We start from the raw sequence: 20,640 nt of genomic DNA, 5'->3' as shown, positions 1-20,640 counted from the left end.
AGTGAGATTTGTAAGCAAGTTGGTTGGGCAGTAAAATGTGCTACTTTGAAACAGGGTGGGAAAATGTAACATCAAAGGGTGACGAATGAGTGATTGAGAAAAAGGTCACCCAAGAGTTAGGAGGACTAGGAGAGAAATCATTTCAGCTGTTGGCTAAATAGGATAAATGGTTGTATCATCTTCAGTTAAAATGATTGTATCCTTTCTAATGACATGTTCAGTCTAATGGGTAGAGCAGAACGGGGCATGTAATGAACATGGGAGGATTGGAAGTTTAAGTTGCATCTATTTCTGTGCAAGGAGTCCAACTGGTATGGCAGAAGTTATAGCATTGATCAGAACATGGGAATATGACATCGTTACAATCACAGAAACATGGTTAAAGGAGCAGGGCAGGTGATTCAGCATTCAAGGAATGATATGCAGATAGTAAAAGAGGAAGCAGCATTGCAACATTGATCAAGAACATCAGGACAACAAAGGAGGGCGGATGTCAGAGAGGCTCTTCAATTAAGACAATATGAGCAGAACTTAGAAATAAAAAATAGGTGACACTGAGGTTAATGAAATCCCCTACTACTATAACCCTACTGCTCTTGTACCCTCTGTAAATATGTTGGGAAATCACAGAGAGGGCATAAGTGAGTTTTGTGGCTGCCTGCAAGAAGCCAAACCTCAGAGTTGTATTCTGTATATGTACTTTGATAATAAATGTACTTCAATTCAAAATGGATATATTAGTAAGGGATTTCAATCTTCCAGTATTAACTGACATTGTCACAGTGTGAAATAGCTAGAGGGAGTAGATTATTTTGACAAGTACATCCAGGAGCGTATGTGGATAGTCCAACTGGAGAAAAGTCAGCACTGGGCATAGTCACACATGTATTGAAGTGTCATGGTCACTGTCATCCATAACCAAGACTCTAAGTTTCAAGGTAGTAGTGCAAAGGGATCAGGATGCTCCTGAAATTAAAATCTGCCTTAACTGAATTCAGGACCTTCATTTCACAAGATCTCACAAAAGTAAACTGGGAACAACTACTTATGAGCAAATTCACATCTGCCAAGTTGGAGTCTTTTAAAAGTGTAGTTGGCAATGAACTTCCACAACATGTGCTTGTAAAGCAGAAAGGTAAGGAAGACAAGTCCAGGACCTGTGGATTTCATGGGGTTTTTAAGGTTTGATTAAAAAAGCCCCAGGCAGATATAGTGTACTGAAAATTGATGCCATTTAGAAGTACAGAATTTCAGGGGTACATAATAGAAAAGGGGGCAAAAAGTGGCCACAACATATCACTGGCAGACAAGATGAAACAAATTTTGAAGTAATTTTTAAAAGTATATTAAGGGCAAGAGGGTACCCAGCGGAAAAGTAAGGCTTCTTAGAGAAATCTGAACTTTCAGCAAGAGGACATGGGTGAGATCTTAAATGAATACTTCCCATCTATGTTCCCATCTATGGGCCCCGAAATCCTAAGAAATTTTTACAGGGGCACTTTTGAGAGCATCCTGACTGGCTACATCACTGCCAGGTATGGGAGCTGTAGCTCCCTTAGTCGCAGAATTCTGCAGAGTGTGGTGTGGACAGTCCATCACATCTGTAGTTGTGAACTTCCCATGATTCAGGATATTTACAAAGACAAATGTGAAAAAAGGGTCTGAAGGATCATTGGGGACCTGAGTCACCCCAACCACGATCTATTCCAGCTGCTACCATCCGGGAAACGGTACCACAGCATAAAAGCCAGGACCAACAGGCTCCAGAACAGTTTCTTCCACCAAGCCATCAGACTGATAAACTCACGCTGATTTGAGTGTATTTCTATGTTATATTGACTGTTCAATTTATCATAAATTATTATAAATTACTATGATTGCAGATTGCACATTTAGATAGAGATGTACCATAAAGATTTTTTCTCCTCGTATATGAAGGATGTAAGAAATAAAGTCAATTCAATACTATGGAGAAAGCCATTGTAATGGAACATTTCAGCAGGGTGAGTGGGTGGCACAAAAGGATATTTTAGATTTTTCATTAAAAAGACAGATGTATTCAATGTCTTAACAGGTTTAACAGTGGATAAATCTCCAGGGCCTGACAAAATTCATCAGCAGGTGCTACAGGAGGCAAGAGGGGAGGCTGTTGGAGCATGGACGGAGGTTTTCTCTGACCACAGGGAGAGCCATAGATGTGAGTTAGGTGATTACAAGCTAGTGAGGTTGTGTCCGTGGCAGGGGGAACGTCTAGGCGAACGTCGACTCAGACCATGAGAGGCCTGCATCGGGCATTTTCATGCCTTACAAGGGGCAGATTGGAAGTCTGTGTGGGGTGCCACTCCTCGCACAGACACTAGAGCAATGTGTGATTAAGTGCCTTGCACAAGGACACAAACAAGCTGCCACAGCTGAGGCTCGAACTAGTGACCTTCAAATCACTAGACGAACGCCTTAACCACTTGGCCACGTGCCCAACACGTGGGTAGGCAAGGTACTAAAATAAACTCTTAGAGACAAAATTTGCATTTGGAAAGAGAGTGATTATCAGGGATAGTCAACGTAAATCTATTGACAGATTATTCTATCTAATTTGACTAAGTTTTTTTTGGAAGAAGTAACCTATATTCAGAAGGTTGCGTGATTGATGTACTAAGATCTTAGACTTGATCCCACATAGAAGACTGGTTTAAAAGATTTAGAGCCCATGGAATGTAAAGCAAACAGGCAAAATGGATCCAAATTTAGCTTGTTGATAGAGAGAGGATGGTGGTGAAGCTTTGCTTTTGTGTTTGGGAGCCAGATGTACACCATAAGCACCTATATTTGTCACATAGCTCAGCAATTGGGATTTAATACATGATTGCTAAATTCTGAAGATGTCATGAAAATTAATGGTGCTGTTAATAAGGAAGATGATCTTTGGTTACAGAATAATATTTATCAGATTGTACCTTAGGTAGAGTAATGTCAGATAGAATTTCATCCTGATCAGTCTGATGTAATGCACTTTGGGAGGGCTAATAAGGGACATTCACTGTTAATGTTAGGCTACTGAGGGGCATTGAGGAATAGAGGGGCTTTGGTGTATATAGATCCCTACAACTGGCAAACTTGATAGGTAACAAAGACATACTATTATGTCTGTCCTGAGATGTACACAGAATTTGACTTCCATAAGCCACGGCACAAAATACAAGAACATGGAGGTCAAGATGCTCTAGGCACAACTTTGAAAAATTTGGATAGGCTATGGCAGGAGTGCTGTCTACATTTCTGGTCATCACACTATAAGGGTGCGACTACACTTGACAAAATGCATCAGAGATTTACCAGGAAGTTGCCTGGAATCAAACATTTCAGCAATGAGAAAATACAGGATAAGCTGGATATGTTTTCTTGGGAGTGAAGGAGGCTGATTTATAGACCTGGCAGAGGCATAAAATTTATGAGCAGCATAGATAGGGTGGATGGTGAACAACTTCACTCCATAGTGCAGACATCTAAAACATAGGTTCTAGGTGAGGTGTAAGGCAATTAGAGATGATTGTAGTGAAGGGCCTCTTCAACCAACTGTCTGAACATTTTGCCTGAGGCAACTACTGCCACAACATTTAAAGATATTTGGATCATCATCTGCATGGACTTAGTGTTGGTAAATTGGATCAACACAAATGCTCAACATAGACACAGCTGGCACAAAGGGCTGTTTCTGTGCTCCGTAACTCTGACTCCACAAACTCATCCAGTGGGAGGCAAAAAGCAGAGCTAGTTGCTGAGGATTCACATTTTCAAAAGCTGTCAGCCAATTTGTAGGAGAGTTATATGTTGGCTCGAAAGTTCAGATATATCATTTATTATTTCCTATAAGAACGTTAAAGCAGTTGGATTTTTTTTTAAAGCTTCATTGTTAACCTTTATTTAAACAGATTGTGGTTTTGGCTCAGTAGCACTACTGTATTATGTTTTCCAGGAAAATCACACTGCATTCCTCCAATTCACACTTCATGCAACTGTCATCCCTTGTGCCTTAACCTCTGAACCCCAGGATCTACAATTCCATCTCTTTAGGTTCCCCTTAAAACCAATGATTTTTTAAACGTTTTTAGTTATTCCTTCGAGAAATAGTAGATTTTTCAATGTAATTTCTCACAGAACACATTAAAGATATTCCATTGTTGATAGATGGTTACTTAAGGTTCAAGCCATCATCAGTGCAGACAACTCAAGACACTCTCACCGTTGGCATGCACCACACACATTGTAATAAGTAATTTTTCCAAATATAATTCTGCTGGCTTTCATCAATTTAAATGCTCAGCTTAAACGCAGAACAAATTCACAATCATCCATCTCTTCAGGGTGCTGGGAAAGACAGTTCTATTCAAAACTAAAATCCTGCCTGTAAGGAAGGATTGCCACAATAGAAATATTGCAGGTTTGATATTAACACTGATCTGGATTACAGCATTGCATTTATGCTGGATTTGATTAGAAATATTGGCTAGTAATTTTTTTTAAAAGAAAAACAATTTGGAACAAAAGATGGAAAAGTGCCTGATAATGAATAAATCATGACAACTAACTTGAACAAATTTATTAACAATGGTAGTATAGTACAGCAACACAATGTCATTATTGTGGCAATACTTACTTTTCTCTACAAAGAATTGGGTATTCCTTGACAAAAGAAAGTGGAACACACTCACATGCACACTGGACTGGAAATTCAAGTGAACATACCTGCCATATCTTATCAGGCCCAAAGTCATATGATGATGAACGCTGAAATAAGTATACCATTAGAAATGTTGCAATATTGTATTCAATTTCTATTCATTGACGGAAGTAGGGGAGGGGGTTTAAATATTTTAGTTCTAAATATTTAAGTTTAAATTTTAAAGCTTACAGTTCTAACCATCCAGAGGCTCAATTTCTGAGTTTCAATATGGAATAAAGTTAAAAGCAAAAACTATACATTTCAAAGAAATCAATTACCTCCCACATGAAACTACATTATCAAAGTCACTATGTTATTAACTTATTCAAAGTAAAAAATGTCCTTTAATGAAAAGTCATAAGAATACAAGAGAGGATATGCAAAAGAAAAATGAAAACAGAAAAAAAAACATTGAAAGAAAGTTCAGACTGAAAATAAGAAATGATTAGGGGGTCTGGGGATAAAAAGTTCAACATTCAAGGAGGAGGCAGATACAAAACTAACTTTCAGAAATAGTTGTCAAAGGATGTGACAAAAAGAATTCAGAAAATTAAACTAACCAACTGTCTGCTGAAGAAAGACGAAGAATGTGCAAATCAGTCAAATACATAAAATCTGGAAGCTCCAAAATGAAACAAAGATATAAGGCAGCATTCCTTGCACAGAGCAGATCAGAACACCAACTGAATGTGGAGGAACAGATTTAGTTCAATGAGAAGGAAGTCAGCCAAGAAAAAGCTGAAAGGGAAAGCAAGTACTTTCAAGCATTCAGGCTGCTCGTACTGCTAGCTTGATCAACAAAATGTTCATGTACAAACAGGATGGCAATTAAGGACAAAAAAAATGGCAAAATAGATTTTTGTGGATTATTGAATTACTTCCAAAATAATCAAGAATTTGATCGAGCATCAAGATTTGTGTAGGACGCTTGCATTATTTAGTGGTGACAGCCTACGATATTATCTTAAATTATGAAATGAAGGTTGATTATGGATAGCAGTTTCAAATGATCTGAGCATTTGGTTGCATGATCAGGACTGCAAGACTCTTAAATTTGTAGATCATTTTCAAATTCAAGTGCTAGAGAACAAGAGAAAGGAAAGAAAGTCATATTGTTCAAGCTGACTTTTCGGCAGGCTACATCAGTTAAATGCTTGCACCAAAACAAGGCGCTGAAGGGGGCACCGACAGTCATCTCATTGTAACTTTTGATCCATCTAATAAAAACTTCCATGTCAGTTGTCTGTTCACTAAAAATACCAGGACAGATACTTGGGTACAAAAATTGGTGCCTTCGACCAGTAGGCAGTGTCTTGAATGGGAGTTTCAGATGTGAAACTGCCTTATCACCTGTCCTCAGAACACTCTGCTGGGGAGCACACATATGAAAAGAAATGTCCAGGTGCAACAGTTTCTCATTCCCTGGGAAGAAATGTATAGAAATGCAAGACCAGTTTGCACCCCAGTGTGAAATTCAGCCAATTTCATATTATTCCAGAAGTTTTGAGTTGCAGATCTCCACCATGGACAGTTCCCAAGCCTGGATGAGAAAAAGAGGGTCGAACTGAGCTAGCAACCCCATCCCATAAACATCCAGAGCTACAGAAATGCCAACAGAAGCTCCAAAGACCTCATCCTTGGGAGAGGAAGGATCTTTGCCTTGAAGACTTATGAGATCATGTGGTGAGAGTCAAAACAATGAGGTTGATCAGCCTTTGGTCCAGGCAGAGGACTCTGGCACGCTGCTGTGGGCAGCCTATGGCCCAGTAGGGATAATAGGCTTAAGAAGAAGAAGAGTTTCAGAAGGGCACCCACTCTTATTTCAAAAAAATGAAGCCACTCCATCAGCTTAAGTTCAAGCTAGCACAAAGTGGCTTCAATGCAACAAATAAATAATAAAAAAACAACCATTACTGGTTTTAAGAGTCTGCAGTGCTTTATCAGTAACCAAGTGCAGCCATTGTTATTACAGTTCTTACATTGTATTAAGCTATTATAGCTCAGGGTGTTAGAGTTCAGAGTTCAATTCTGACATCATCTGTAAGGAGTCTGTACATCCTCCCTGTGGAAGACGTGGGTTTTCTCCGGGCGCTCAGTTTCCTCCCACAGTCCAAAGACGTACCAGTTAGTAGGTTAATTGGTCATTGAAAATTGTCCCGTGATTAAAATGGGGATTGCTGGGTGGTATGGGTTGAAGGGCCTATTCTGTGCTGTATCTTAATAAATAAATAAATTGCACAAGAGAGTTCTGCATTTGGACATAGATTAATCAATCTGATCACAACCAGTGTTGTTCCTTGTGGTTGTATGTAGCTGATGCTTTTAACACTTGTGAAAATAACATCAGTTGTGGAGACATCAGTAAATAAAATCTGTATATGCAAAAGGTACCAGAGGTAAGTTTAGCTTACATAACCAATATCAAAATGAACGAAAGCAGCATATTTTCAGCACCTAAAGCTATAACACTGAAAGCTTTCAAAGGAACAACGAATGTGCTATATTCAGGCTAGGAATAGAAAATATAGCACAAGTGGGCCCTGGATAAGTACTCATGTCTCATTTTGCTTGATATGAGCGAGGACTCTGGGCTTTACTTACCTGAAAAAAGAGTTGGGGCCAGCAGGGTCTGCAAGAATGTTAAAGGAAGTAATAGAAAATCTAATACAAAACTTCTTTGGGAACAGACTTCCCATGACACCATGGGTGACAATTGTCTTCTTGTTCAGGGGATACAGAAGTTATCAGCAATGTTGGCACCTGATGTCGACCCCGACTTGTCCAAGCACTCAGGAAGTAGTCAAGAAGCAATGGTAATGAGTTTAGAGTCACATAAAGGACGGGCTGGCAAATGAAGACAGATTCTCTGCCTGAGAGAGGACTTTAGTGATCCAGGAGGATCTGACATTCCAGTGGTTTCAGGATTACTTTTACAGAAATTTGATTTGCATTGCTGAATTAATTTCATTATTTCAATGTGAATTTCTCAGCTGCCATGATAGGATTTGAATTCATACAGATGCCTGCAAATCCAATAGCTTAACAATTATACTACTGTAACTTCTAGGGCAATAGAATGAGATTTAAGGTGTGTTATAGTGAGCCAGGATTCAGAACATTATAGAGCAAGACCTCACTATCTTTATTTACATATTCTGGAAAATAAGCAAGCAGAGATCCTTTTACAGAAGTGATTGCTGACACTGGGGCAAGCAAATCCAGCAAGTTTCCAGAAAACACTTATTAATCACTCTAATGGAATTTTCTTTCAATTCTTTTTGCGTCTGGGTCTGTTCAGTATTTGATGAATGAATTTGTTTTTGATAATTTATACTTCTTTTCTATTATTTTGTAAAAAAAAAAGTTGTTTCATGTTCAGTCATGATTCCAAGTTAAATACTTTGCTAATTCAAAGTAAGTAGCATCACAGCAATCAACTCATGATTAATTCAGTTGATAATGACAATAATTAGGCCAAATGAGTGATATAACTGAAAGACTAAACAAGTATATCTTCTGGGAATACTGTATATATTCGTGTTAAAACAAAACTGCAGTGAAACCTACAAGAAGGCAGTAAATGATGTTTCAAAAACTTGAAACTTTAAATTCTGAAGCATAAACCAACAGGCTATGCATCTGTGAATTAAAAGGCTCCTCGGGTTTGTGGAAAATAAACTTCAATGAACCAAAAAAAAGAATTGCCAACCTGCCAATTAGTTCCTAAAAATGTGCACATATTGATAACCATAAATTAAATATCTGACAGAATCCCAAATTGAAACTAACATTTTAAACTAACATTTTAAACAGTAGGTTATATAGAACAGGGACATATTTCCACCGCCACCCCGCCCCCCCCCCCGACCAGTTATATTGCAAAGTTTCATGGATATTAATATGCCTTGCATCCGATAAAAGGATTGTCAGTGCATTTGCCTTCTACATCATTTCAGCCTGAGCTTCATCATTTTTTATGTTCTGACACATCAAGTATTTGTATTATTAGGCTCTATTTCTTATTGCATACAATTCACCTTTGATGGGTTTTAATGATGTCAAAATAATTATTTTTAGAGATAAGTTAAGAAATTAATATTTTAAATTCCCAGTTTTCCCATTTAGTAAATAGAGAATATCTCAATAATAACACAATTCAACTGTTAGGAAGAGAACAAACAGCTAAATTATCAGAATATTAAACATTGCCTGAACCCTTTGGAAAATATCCACATTGCTTACTTGCAAGCTTTATTATGTAATATGTCAATTTGTCTTTAAAAGCAAAATATTAATTTCATAATTGGTTTTAAGAATGCAAAGATCTTGGTAGGACTGATATCCAAGTTTTAAATTACTTAAAGCATCACAGAACAGTAGCTTGTTAGGTATCCAAATAGCCTTACCTTCATTTCAATTACAGTTTGTAGAGCCTTTGTCTTTGCGGACTCTGGCTGAAGTGGGGTTCTCCTGTGCAGTTCCTGTGGAGGTACACGATAAAAGGAAACTTGTTGGCTCATTATTCCATTACATAAAGTGGAACACACTTTACACACTCTACCAATGTAAACCAGTGAAAATGGCCTAAACTCCACAGGTCCAGCCCTTGTTAACCTGCTCAGTACAACTATAGTTTCTAGCTTATGTTACGTTCATTGCCATCAGCGCATGTGCTAGTCAACTTTCATCAATAATTAATATCATCTGTGACAATGACAACAAACAAATGCTCAGTCCATTTAATCTAACACCTATTCTCCCTTGTCATACTTCAATGCATTCGTAACAGATAAACGTGCCAATGTTTCCACTGCAGATCTAGAATGATTTACCTATATTAATCTCAGAAAAATAACTAGCGTTGGCAAAAATCTTGCAATTTAAAATCATTTGGGTGATATCAAATCAGCACACTCACAAATTATTGGCATTAAGATTAACTAGTTATTCAATATATAACATCTAGTAATCAGAAATGTTTCCATTTAGTATTTTAAACAGGAAAACGAATAAAGCAGAATTAAAAACATAATTTCTTCTAATGTACTCTTTCTGTTGATATTCCTCAGCTAAAACCTGTTCAAACGTGTATATGCTGGCAATATATACTTGTGCAATTGTAAATGGTATGATTACAGCTTTACAATTTTATTTATTATGTTGATCACTAAAGTTCAGAAGCTTAAAAGCAGTTTTCAAAGTGGATGTGACAGTATATACCAACCTTTTACTTTGTCTCACATTACAACACTTTTGACAGCATTAATTTTCTTTAAATCATCCCTTTCATGTAACCACCACCTGTCCTTCAACTGGCAACTGCACAGGTACATTTAATGGGAAGCTGGTTTTGCACATCAAGGGGAAAGGAATGGAATAGAATTGGATAAAATAGATTGAAAGGAGACTTATATATATATTAACATAGCCAATTTTGATCACATGGAGACTCTGATGCATATTTTATATGGTTCTGTAACTAAAAGCTATTTTTAATAAAACTTAACTAATCATATATATTTTTATTCAAAGAAATATAGTAACAAAGTGAGTTTTCTGAACTTTCAGGCATTGCACGATGATACCTGTAATTAGTGGATTCTGGTTAATTGGGACACCTCGGGACCAGTATATTTTGGCCCAATTAAGCGGCTGCCCCCAATTAACCAAAGTTTAATGGAAATAGTTAAAAGGTATAAAAAAGTCCACTAGCATTTAACTGGGTAACAAATTACGTACTTAAGTGAAATACAGAATAAATCAGAACATAAACATAGTACCAATGTTACTATAGTACTATAAAACTGTGCATTGGTTCTTAATAGTTATCTACTGAGGAATTCATCCAGTGTACAATGCTGTGTATGATGTGTCTAGGGAGGGGTAGCACCTCTGGAGAAGGGGCTTTTCATGTCCATTCTAGGGTAGCTCATTCACCTTTGGTCCCCACCAGGCACTCAGTCCTCACCTGTGGCTCCAAACAGATGTTCACATGTGACAGCGGCCACACCCCAATGCACTATTTCAACAAGCGTGCTAAATCAGGTGAGGGTAGCTGGTGGGCTTAAACCCAGTGAAAGAGGGACATGCTTGTCCTAGCATGCGATGCTACTTCCAGCAGACTGAGTGGATGAGGTCAACAGTGAGATCCAACGGCCAAGAAGCTGGTTTTTCAACGCTTTGTGGAGAGCGAAGGACATGATACACTACAGCAAAAGTCATGGTTATCTACTGCAACCAAGGAAGACCCCAGTTCATGATGACCACTTGTACCACTAGACTCAGATTTCCGAGGTCAAGAGAGTGGGGCTGGCCCAGTGTAACGGTTTTCCCCCTTAAAAACCCTCCCGCACAGATTTCACCATCATCGTTGGATACGAAGGACAATGAACATGCTGCCATGTTCTTTTGATTGACTAAATGAAGAAAATTAGCGCAGACACCTAATGCAGATAATGGACTGCCTTCATACAATGCTTTTGATGATTGCATCATCTAAATCTTCATTTTCATTGTAACATTTAAGATTATTGTTGATACCTTCAAATTCTTTGTTGTTCCTAACATTTCATTTTCTCTCCTGGCTGTTTCTGGCATCTCCAAGCCTGAGTGCTTGAAACCACAATGAGTAAAACAACTCAAAATTGCCTTACTGCTTATTTTGCACCAACTATCAGTGACAAAGATCACAGCTTTTTGAATACAAGCAAATGCTATTTAAAAACTGTTTGCTCTGAGCATGGTATTGTGTCTAACAGCTACACAAGTTCACACAACTGACATCAGTTAGAAACTGTTTGGCAACAATCTCCTGCCCCAATTAAGAGGCTTAATATCCCACATAAACCAAGGGAATTCTGGTTATTTTTTCCCAATAATTTTAAGAGTTGTTCCAAATAAGTCACTGCCCTAACTAACTGATGGACTAACTAAGTGGAATCCAATGTATTTAAAAAATTATCACCCATAATTTTAATAGTTTTTAATAATTCATACATTCAAGTGAAAGCACATTGCAATTTTAAAATGTTCACATTATTCAGCAATTATTTTGCTAGCTTAAATTAAAAAGACAGAAGATCTAGATGAGTTTATTGTCCTCAAAGTGTCATATCAATATTAGCTCAGCTAATTCAAATTCAGACAAATACATCTAGCTAAAAACTGCTCAAGTTCAGTTCTTGTTACAGTATTGGCAATAGCACACTTTACCTGGAAAACTTGGCATGGACTTGCAATGTCATTTGTTCTTGAATGTTCCATGGAGTGAGATCATCACAAAACTACACAGTAGTATGACTACCTCTTTCAGTGAAGGAGCACAAAGCAGTTATCAAATTTTCCCGACTGGGAAATGTTGATGGATTTTCCAAGTAGAATTAAAACAGTAAAGCCAGCGGCAACGCTTGAGAAGCTGTTCTATCTCTGCAATGCTGCTTTTCTAATAAAACTGGTTAAAAAATGACAATGACTCATGGCTATACTTCACTGATTTAGGAACAATAATTCAGCCTGCAGTTTTCATATGGTTTGCTATCTAAATTTGCAAAACGAAGTTCCTGAACTGCAAACAAAAGCAGAACTTTCAAAGAACAATGGACCAATAAGCATCTGTGGAGACCAATACATAGGGCCAAGGCCCTGCATCAGGAGAGAGGGGGAAGAGAAATGATTGCCAGTACAAGACTGGTGGATGATAGATGAAACCAGATGGGAAAGGCATGATGAGCAGAAATAACCAGGTAGGGAGGAAGGGGATATGATAGGGCAACAATGGGAGAAGAAAACTGGGTGGACAGCTGAGCATGTATGGGAGGAGAAAACATAGAAACATAGAAAATAGGTGCAGGAGTAGGCCATTCGGCCCTTCAAGCCTGCACCGCCATTCAGTATGATCATGGCTGATCATCCAACTCAGAACCCTGTACCTGCCTTCTCTCCATACCCCCTGACCCCTTTAGCCACAAGGGCCATATCTAACTCCCTCTTAAATATAACCAATGAACTGGCCTCAACCGTTTCCTGTGGCAGAGAATTCCACAGATTCACCACTCTCTGTGTGAAGAAGTTTTTCCTCATCTTGGTCCTAAAAGGCTTCCCCTTTATCCTCAAACTGTGACCCCGCGTTCTGGACTTCCCCAACATCGGGAACAATCTTCCTGCATCTAGCCTGTCCAATCCCTTTAGAATTTTATACGTTTCAATAAGATCTCCCCTCAATCTTCTAAGTTCCAACGAGTATAAACCTAGCCAATCCAGTCTTTCATCATATGAAAGTCCTGCCATCCCAGGAATCAATCTGGTGAACCTTCTTTGTACTCCCTCTATGGCAAGAACATCTTTCCTCAGATTAGGGGACCAAAACTGCACACAATACTCCAGGTGTGGTTTCACCAAGGCATTGCACAACTGCAGTAGTACCTCCCTGCTCCTGTACTCGAATCCTCTTGCTATGAATGCCAGCATACCATTCGCCTTTCTCACCGCCTGCTGTACCTGCATGCCCCTTTCAATGAATGGTGTATAATGACACCCAGGTCTCGTTGCACCTCCCCTTTTCCTAATCGGCCACCATTCAGATAACAATCTGTTTTCCTGTTCTTGCCACCAAAGTGGATAACCTCACATTTATCCACATTAAATTGCCTCTGCCATGAATTTGCCCACTCACCTAACCTATCCAAGTCACCCTGCATCCTCTTAGCATCCTCCTCACGGCTAACACTGCCGCCCAGCTTCGTGTCATCCGCAAACTTGGAGATGCTGCATTTAATTCCCTCGTCTAAGTCATTAATATATATTGTAAGCAACTGGGGTCCCAGCACTGAACCTTGCGGTACCCCACTAGTCACTGCCTGCCATCCTGAAAAGGTCCGGTTTATTCCTATTCTTTGCTTCCTGTCTGCCAACCAATCCTCTATCCACATCAATACCATACCCCCAATACCGTGTGCTTTAAGGTTGCACACTAATCTCCTGTGTGGGACCTTGTCAAAAGCCTTTTGAAAATCCAAAAATACCACATCCACTGGTTCTCCCCTATCCACTCTACTAGTTACATCCTCAAAAGATTCTATGAGATGTGGGCTTGATAAGACCATAAGATATAGGAGCAGAAGTAGGCCATTCAGCCCATCGAGTCCGCTCTGCCATTCAATCATGGACTGATCCAATTCTTCCAGTCATCCCCACTCCCCTGCCTTCTTCCCATACCCTTTAATGTCCTGGCTAATCAAGAACCTATCTATCTCTGCCTTAAATACACCCAATAACTTGGCCTCCACAGCCGCTCGTGGCAACAAATTCCACAGATTTACCAACCTCTGACAAAAGTAATTTCTCCACATCTCAGTTCTAAATGGACGTCCTTCAATCCTGAAGTTGTGCCCTCTTGTACTAGAATCCCCTACCGTGGGAAATAACTTTGCCATATCTAGTTTGTTCAGGTCTTTTAACATTCGGAATGCTTCTGTAAGATCCCCCCTCATTCTCCTGAACTTCAGGGAATACAGCCCAAGAGCTGCCAGATGTTCCTCATACAGTAACCCTTTCATTCCTGGAATTATTCTTGTGAATCTTCTCTGAAACCTCTCCAATGTCCAGTATATCCTTTCTAAAATAAGGAACTCAAAACTGCAACACAATACTCCAAGTGTGAGCTCACAAGTGCCTATAGAGGCTCAACATCACATCCCTGCTCTTATATTCTATTCCATTGAGTTGTGAGCTAACAGTGGAAGAGGTGCAGTTGAACATTCATCTCATCTGGAACAGCTTCTGAAATGTCCTCTTCCTTCTGGGAACATTACATCCCCGTTGCCTGAGCAAGCATATCCCTAATGCCTACTCTCAGTCCCCTACCCCTCACCAGACAGAACAGAAATAGGAATTCCCTCGGTTCTCACCTTTCACCACCCTTCCTTAGCGTCCACATTCAACACATCACTCTCTACTGCTTTTGCCAACTCCACCACCAGCATTTTCCCTTCTCCCCACTCTCTTCTTGCAGAGTCCATTCTCTTTGTGGCTCCTTGATCCATTCATCATCTCCCCATTCTCTGGCACTTCCACCTGCAACAGGGGTAGATGCAAGACCTGTCCCGTAACTTCCTCCCTCACCACCATCCAGCACCGTGTACCTCTCCCAACCTCATCACCTGCACAGTGCTCAGAATGGAGAAGACAAGTTTTGACAAAGTGACCATTTTACAGAGCACCTACAACCACCATCTTGTGCTTCTGGCTGCATGCCTGCTCCCCACGCCCACATCAACCCCTCCACACTCAGCCTTCACTGTTGCTATGCAGAGACCAAACACAAACTGGAAAAACAATATTTCACCCAGCCGGGGCTGATCAGACCCCAGCTTGTGTCCAGATGGCTAGCGACTTATGACTCCATGGCTCCCCTCTTTTGAGCCACAGCCATCTTGAGGCCCTCTCTGCCGCATTGGTGGTACTGTGGATGGCTCTCCTCTTCCTCTCTCCCTCGATGCCCAAAATGCTGAAGGCTCTAACTAAAGAATGGGTTACCAATCCTCTACAACCAACCTCCACTGGGAGACACCTTGCTCTCCATCCAGCCTGCTGACAGTTGCTGACCAGTCCTGCGTACTTGGAGAGTACCTACCAACCCACTAGGCTCCGGATCCAACATATCATTCTCCGTAACTTCCGCCACCTCCAACGGGATCCAACCACTAAGCACATCTTTCCCTCCCTCGCCCCCCGCTTTCCGCAGGGATCGCTCCCTACGTGACTCCCTTATCCATTCGTCCCCGCCATCCCTCCCCACTGATCTCCCTCCTGGCACTTACCCTTGTAAGTGGAACAAGTGCTACACATGCCCTTACATTTCCTCCCTTACTACCATTCAGGGCCCCAGACAGTCCTTCCAGGTGAGGCGACACTTCACCTGTGAGTCGGCTGGGGTGGTATACTGCGTCCGGTGCTCCCAATGTGGCCTTCTATATATTGGCGAGACCCGACGCAGACTGGGAGGCCGCTTTGCTGCACACCTACGCTCTTTCCGCTAGAGAAAGCAGGATCTCCCAGTGGCCACACATTTTAATTCCACATCCCATTCTCATTCTGACATGTCTATCCACGGCCTCCTCTACTGTAAAGATGAAGCCACACTCAAGCTGGAGGAACAACACCTTATATTCCATCTGGGTAGCCTCCAACCTGATGGCATGAACATTGACTTCTCTAACTTCCGCTATTGCCCCACCTCCCCCTCGTACCCCATCCGTTATTTATTTTTATACACACATTCTTTCTCTCACTTTCCTTTTTCTCCCTCTGTCCCTCTGACTATACCCATAGAAACCATAGAAACTACAGCACAGAAACAGGCCCTTTGGCCCTTCTTGGCTGTGCCGAACCATTTTCTGCCTAGTCCCACTGACCTGCACACGGACCATATCCCTCCATACACCTCCCATCCATGTATCTGTCCAATTTATTCTTAAATGTTAAAAAAGAACCCGCATTTACCACTTCGTCTGGCAGCTCATTCCACACTCCCACCACTCTCTGTGTGAAGAAGCCCCCACCCCCCCAAATGTTCCCTTTAAACTTTTCCCCCCTCACCCTTAACCCATGTCCTCTGGTTTTTTTCTCCCCTTGCCTCAGTGGAAAAAGCCTGCTTGCATTCACTCTATCTATACCCATCATAATTTTATATACCTCTATCAAATCTCCCCTCATTCTTCTACGCTCCAGGGAATAAAGTCCTAACCTATTCAACCTTTCTCTGTAACTGAGTTTCTCAAGTCCCGGCAACATCCTTGTAAACCTTCTCTGCACTCTTTCAACCTTATTTATATCCTTCCTGTAATTTGGTGACCAAAACTGAACACAATACTCCAGATTCGGCCTCACCAATGCCTTATACAACCTCATCATAACATTCCAGCTCTTATACTCAATACTTCGATTAATAAAGGCCAATGTACCAAAAGCTCTCTTTACGACCCTATCTACCTGTGACGACACTTTTAGGGAATTTTGTATCTGTATTCCCAGATCCCTCTGTTCCACTGCACTCCTCAGTGCCTTACCATTAACCCTGTATGTTCTACGTTGGTTTGTCCTTCCAACGTGCAATACCTCACACTTGTCAGTATTAAACTCCATCTGCCATTTTTCAGCCCATTTTTCCAGCGGGTCCAAGTCCCTCTGCAGGCTCTGAAAACCTTCCTCACTGTCTACTACACCTCCAATCTTTGTATCATCAGCAAACTTGCTGATCCAATTTACCACATTATCATCCAGATCATAGATATAGATGACAAATAACAATGGACCCAGCACTGATCCCTGTGGCACACCACTAATCACAGGCCTCCACTCAGAGAAGCAATTCTCTACCACCACTCTCTGGCTTCTTCCATCGAGCCAATGTCTAATCCAATTTACCACCTCTCCATGTATACCTAGCGACTGAATTTTCCTGACTAACCTCCCATGCGGGACCTTGTCAAAGGCCTTACTGAAGTCCATGTAGACAATATCCACTGCCTTCCCTTCATCCACTTTCCTGGTAACCTCCTTGAAAAACTACAACAGATTGGTCAAACATGACCTACCACGCACAAAGCCATGTTGACTCTCCCTAATAAGCCCCTGTCTATCCAAATGCTTGTAGATTCTGTCTCTTAGTACACCCTCCAATAACTTACCTACTACTGACGTTAAACTCACCGGCCTATAATTTCCCAGATTACTTTTCGATCCTTTTTTAAACAACGGAACAACATAAGCCACTCTCCAATCCTCCGGCACTTCACCCGTAGACAACGACATTTTAAATATTTCTGCCAGGGCCCCCGCAATTTCAACACTAGTCTCCTTCAAGGTCCAAGGGAACAACCTGTCAGGTCCCAGGGATTTATCCACTTTAATTTTCCTCATGACAGCAAACATCTCCTCCTTTTCAATCTGTACAGTTTCCATGGTCTCACTACTTGATTCCCTCAATTCCATAGATTTCATGCCAGCTTCCTTAGTAAATACAGACGCAAAAAACCTATTTAAGATCTTCCCCATTTCCTTTGGTTCCGCACAAAGCCGACCACGCTGATCTTCAAGAGGACCAATTTTATCCCTTACAATCCTTTTGCTCTTAATATAACTGTAAAAGCTCTTTGGATTATCCTTCACTTTGACTGCCAAGGCAACCTCATGTCTTCTTTTTGCCCTCCTGATTTCTTTCTTAAGTATTTTCTTGCACTTCTTATATTCCTCAAGCACCTGATTTACCCCCCGTTTCCTATACATTTCATACAACTCCCTCTTCTTCTTTATCAGAGTTGCAATATCCCTTGAGAACCAAGGTTCCTTATTCCTATTTAATTTGCCTTTAATCCTGACAGGAACATACAAACTCTGCACTCTCAAAATTTCCCCTTTGAAGGTTTCCCACCTACCAATCACATCTTGCCCATCCTCTGGGTTCCCCCCCCCCCGTGTTTCTCCCTGGGCCTCCTGTCCCATGATCCGCTCATATTCCCTTTGCCAATCACCTGTCCAGCTCTTGGCTCCATCCCTCCCCCTTCTGTCTTCTCCTATCATTTTGGATCTCCCCCTCCCCCTCCCACTTTCAAATCTCTTACTAGTTCTTCCTTCAGTTAGTCCTGACGAAGGGTCTCGGCCTGAAACGTCGACCTGTACCTCTTCCTAGAGATGCTGCCTGGCCTGCTGCATTCACCAGCAACTTTGATGTATGTTGCCTTCTAGCATTGTTTTTTTTGTTCCAGATACCAGCATTTACCATCTCTATGGTCTTCCTTTAACAGCACATTAAACTGGTAAAGGGAGAAGGTGAGGTAAACAGGGAATGGGTGGGTATTAGTGCAGTAAGCAGAAGGGAGAAGGTGGGGAAGGCAGTTATCATACGCAGAGGCGGTGCTGAGACGTTTAATTGGAAGCCTCTGTAGTTCGGCAAGCACAGAGCAGTGGTGGGTGCACAATTTAGTGAGAGTAAGGACAGAATCTGTTAAGTTTAAAATGATTGTGGGCTTCACCTAGTAGATCAAAGCCAGCTGTGGTAGACTGGAATAGTGAGGTCATAAGGGAGAAAAAACAAAGACATAGCAGATAGTTTCAACAGTGATGACTGAAGTGGGATTCTGTCATGCTGTGAATGGGCTGCCTTTGTGATAGGGTGTGTATGTAGTTAGAAATCTATTGCAGTGTCAAGCACTATACACCATCAAGCCAAAAACAGTCTGGTTTTATTTGTGGCCGAGATTAAGGACATAAATGAAGTCAGTACCTTGGAAAGAAGTTTATAACAAAAAAAAACTAAGACAAACACTGTGCTCCTTCCTATAGTTAAGAAAAAACAGGGCAAATGGTAAATGTAACAACACAAAGCAGAATTGGCATTTCATTGCTCCAATTTGTTCCTGTGCCATCTCCAGTTTTGCCTTCAGCCAAGACATGAACGCAATACTCCCCAACAGATCAACTCAATGTGCAGAATGCTCTCCAAAAGGAAATGCTATTAGGTATGGATCTCAACTATTTCTTCTTTTCAGGGAGAATAAACAGCCCTAAATCCATTTTGGACACAAGGATATTGTCTTGTGCACAATTAGTGTAATTTCTTTCCACCAGTCCACTATTTAAGTGAACAATGAAGAGCAAGCAGACAATACTTACATGGACCTATCATATAGATTACACAGCGTGAAAGGTCTGGCTTTTTCCAAACAATGCAAAATTACCAATGCCCACACAGCTCTGCAGAAAATCTCATAAGAAATGTGCTAAATGGACCTAGCAGGAAAGTGTTCCAACTCCAGTTTAAGAGGTAGAAAACATGATTTTAAACTATTTTTATCTATTATACTTAGACAATGTTAAAGAATTACTGAAACATACTGTACATTTGAACCCTGCTTCTTATTTCAGACACTGCAGAAAATTTTAATAACTGAGGAAATAAATTGCATGCAAATTGGCCATATGCATGCTATTCACTATATGCTAATATTTGATTTTAAAATGTTTTCAATGAAGTCTGGCATTTGAAAAATTACATTACTTTATACAGTAACAGTTTACTTCAGAAGCTATTACAGAGGCTTCCACATATCAGTAGATGATAATTTTTTTACTATCAACTACAGCCACATTTAATACTGAAAATAATTTTGCAGTTCTATTTAGTTGCAGAGTTACACAATGCCTACCTGACAGTGCAGACAAGTCAGCATTTGTCATTAGGCTGACAATCCAACAAAGACAAACCATAGGATGCTTTGTTACTGAGAAACCCAACCCTCAGTTGGAAGATGCTCTTGTCCATTAACAGCTTATCATTGTTCATCAGGATAAGATCATCTAATGCCCCCTCATTTACTTAATTAAAGTGTCAAGATATGCCACAAAGATCCAAATGCAACAGACAGTAACTGTATACTGAAAGGTTTATGAATATCTGTCTCTAAAGCCTTAGTAAAACCAGAGTAAAACAAAACTGCTTTGTATTGCTCTTCAGTTCCTGACCTTTGGTTCAAGGGTTAGTTTAACTGTCCATAACCCCACTGATATAGTTAGAGTAACTCCCACGTCATTGTGCTCTTAAGGACTAAGTAGTTACGTTACTCAACAGTTATGTCTAGCACTCAACTTTTCAGAGGGCATTTTAACTATCTCAAGTGAAATGTAATATTCAGTGAAGCTCTGTTACATTAAACATGTACCATATCACAAAAGTTTTTTTAAAAAGCCAAATAAGTGCATCTGAAAAGCCAGTGACAAAGATACCATTGAAACCACCAACACAAGAGTTAAAAAGACTTGCACTAAGGTTTATTTCTTTTAATATAAACCAAAGCATATTTTCAATAAAATGCTGTTCAGTTTGACATACTATAAAAGAGATTATTGAATAGAGGATACTAAAG

The 20,640-nt window shown here is 40.4% G+C and overlaps 1 protein-coding gene across 3 annotated transcripts in view; it reads right to left on the bottom strand.

Moving 5' to 3' along the window:
• Positions 1-20,640, bottom strand: part of LOC134356860 (ERC protein 2) — an 878,083-nt gene that overhangs the window by 674,959 nt on the left and 182,484 nt on the right. For all 3 annotated transcript variants that reach the window (XM_063068069.1, XM_063068071.1, XM_063068070.1), the window contains one exon: positions 9,127-9,201. In XM_063068069.1, the coding sequence (XP_062924139.1) occupies positions 9,127-9,201 (75 nt within the window). The remainder of the gene's footprint in view (positions 1-9,126; positions 9,202-20,640) is intronic.

The sequence above is a fragment of the Mobula hypostoma genome, chromosome 15 (assembly GCF_963921235.1).
Source record: "Mobula hypostoma chromosome 15, sMobHyp1.1, whole genome shotgun sequence".
In the NCBI taxonomy this organism is placed as follows: domain Eukaryota; kingdom Metazoa; phylum Chordata; class Chondrichthyes; order Myliobatiformes; family Myliobatidae; genus Mobula; species Mobula hypostoma.
This window is presented reverse-complemented; position numbering and strand designations above follow the sequence as displayed.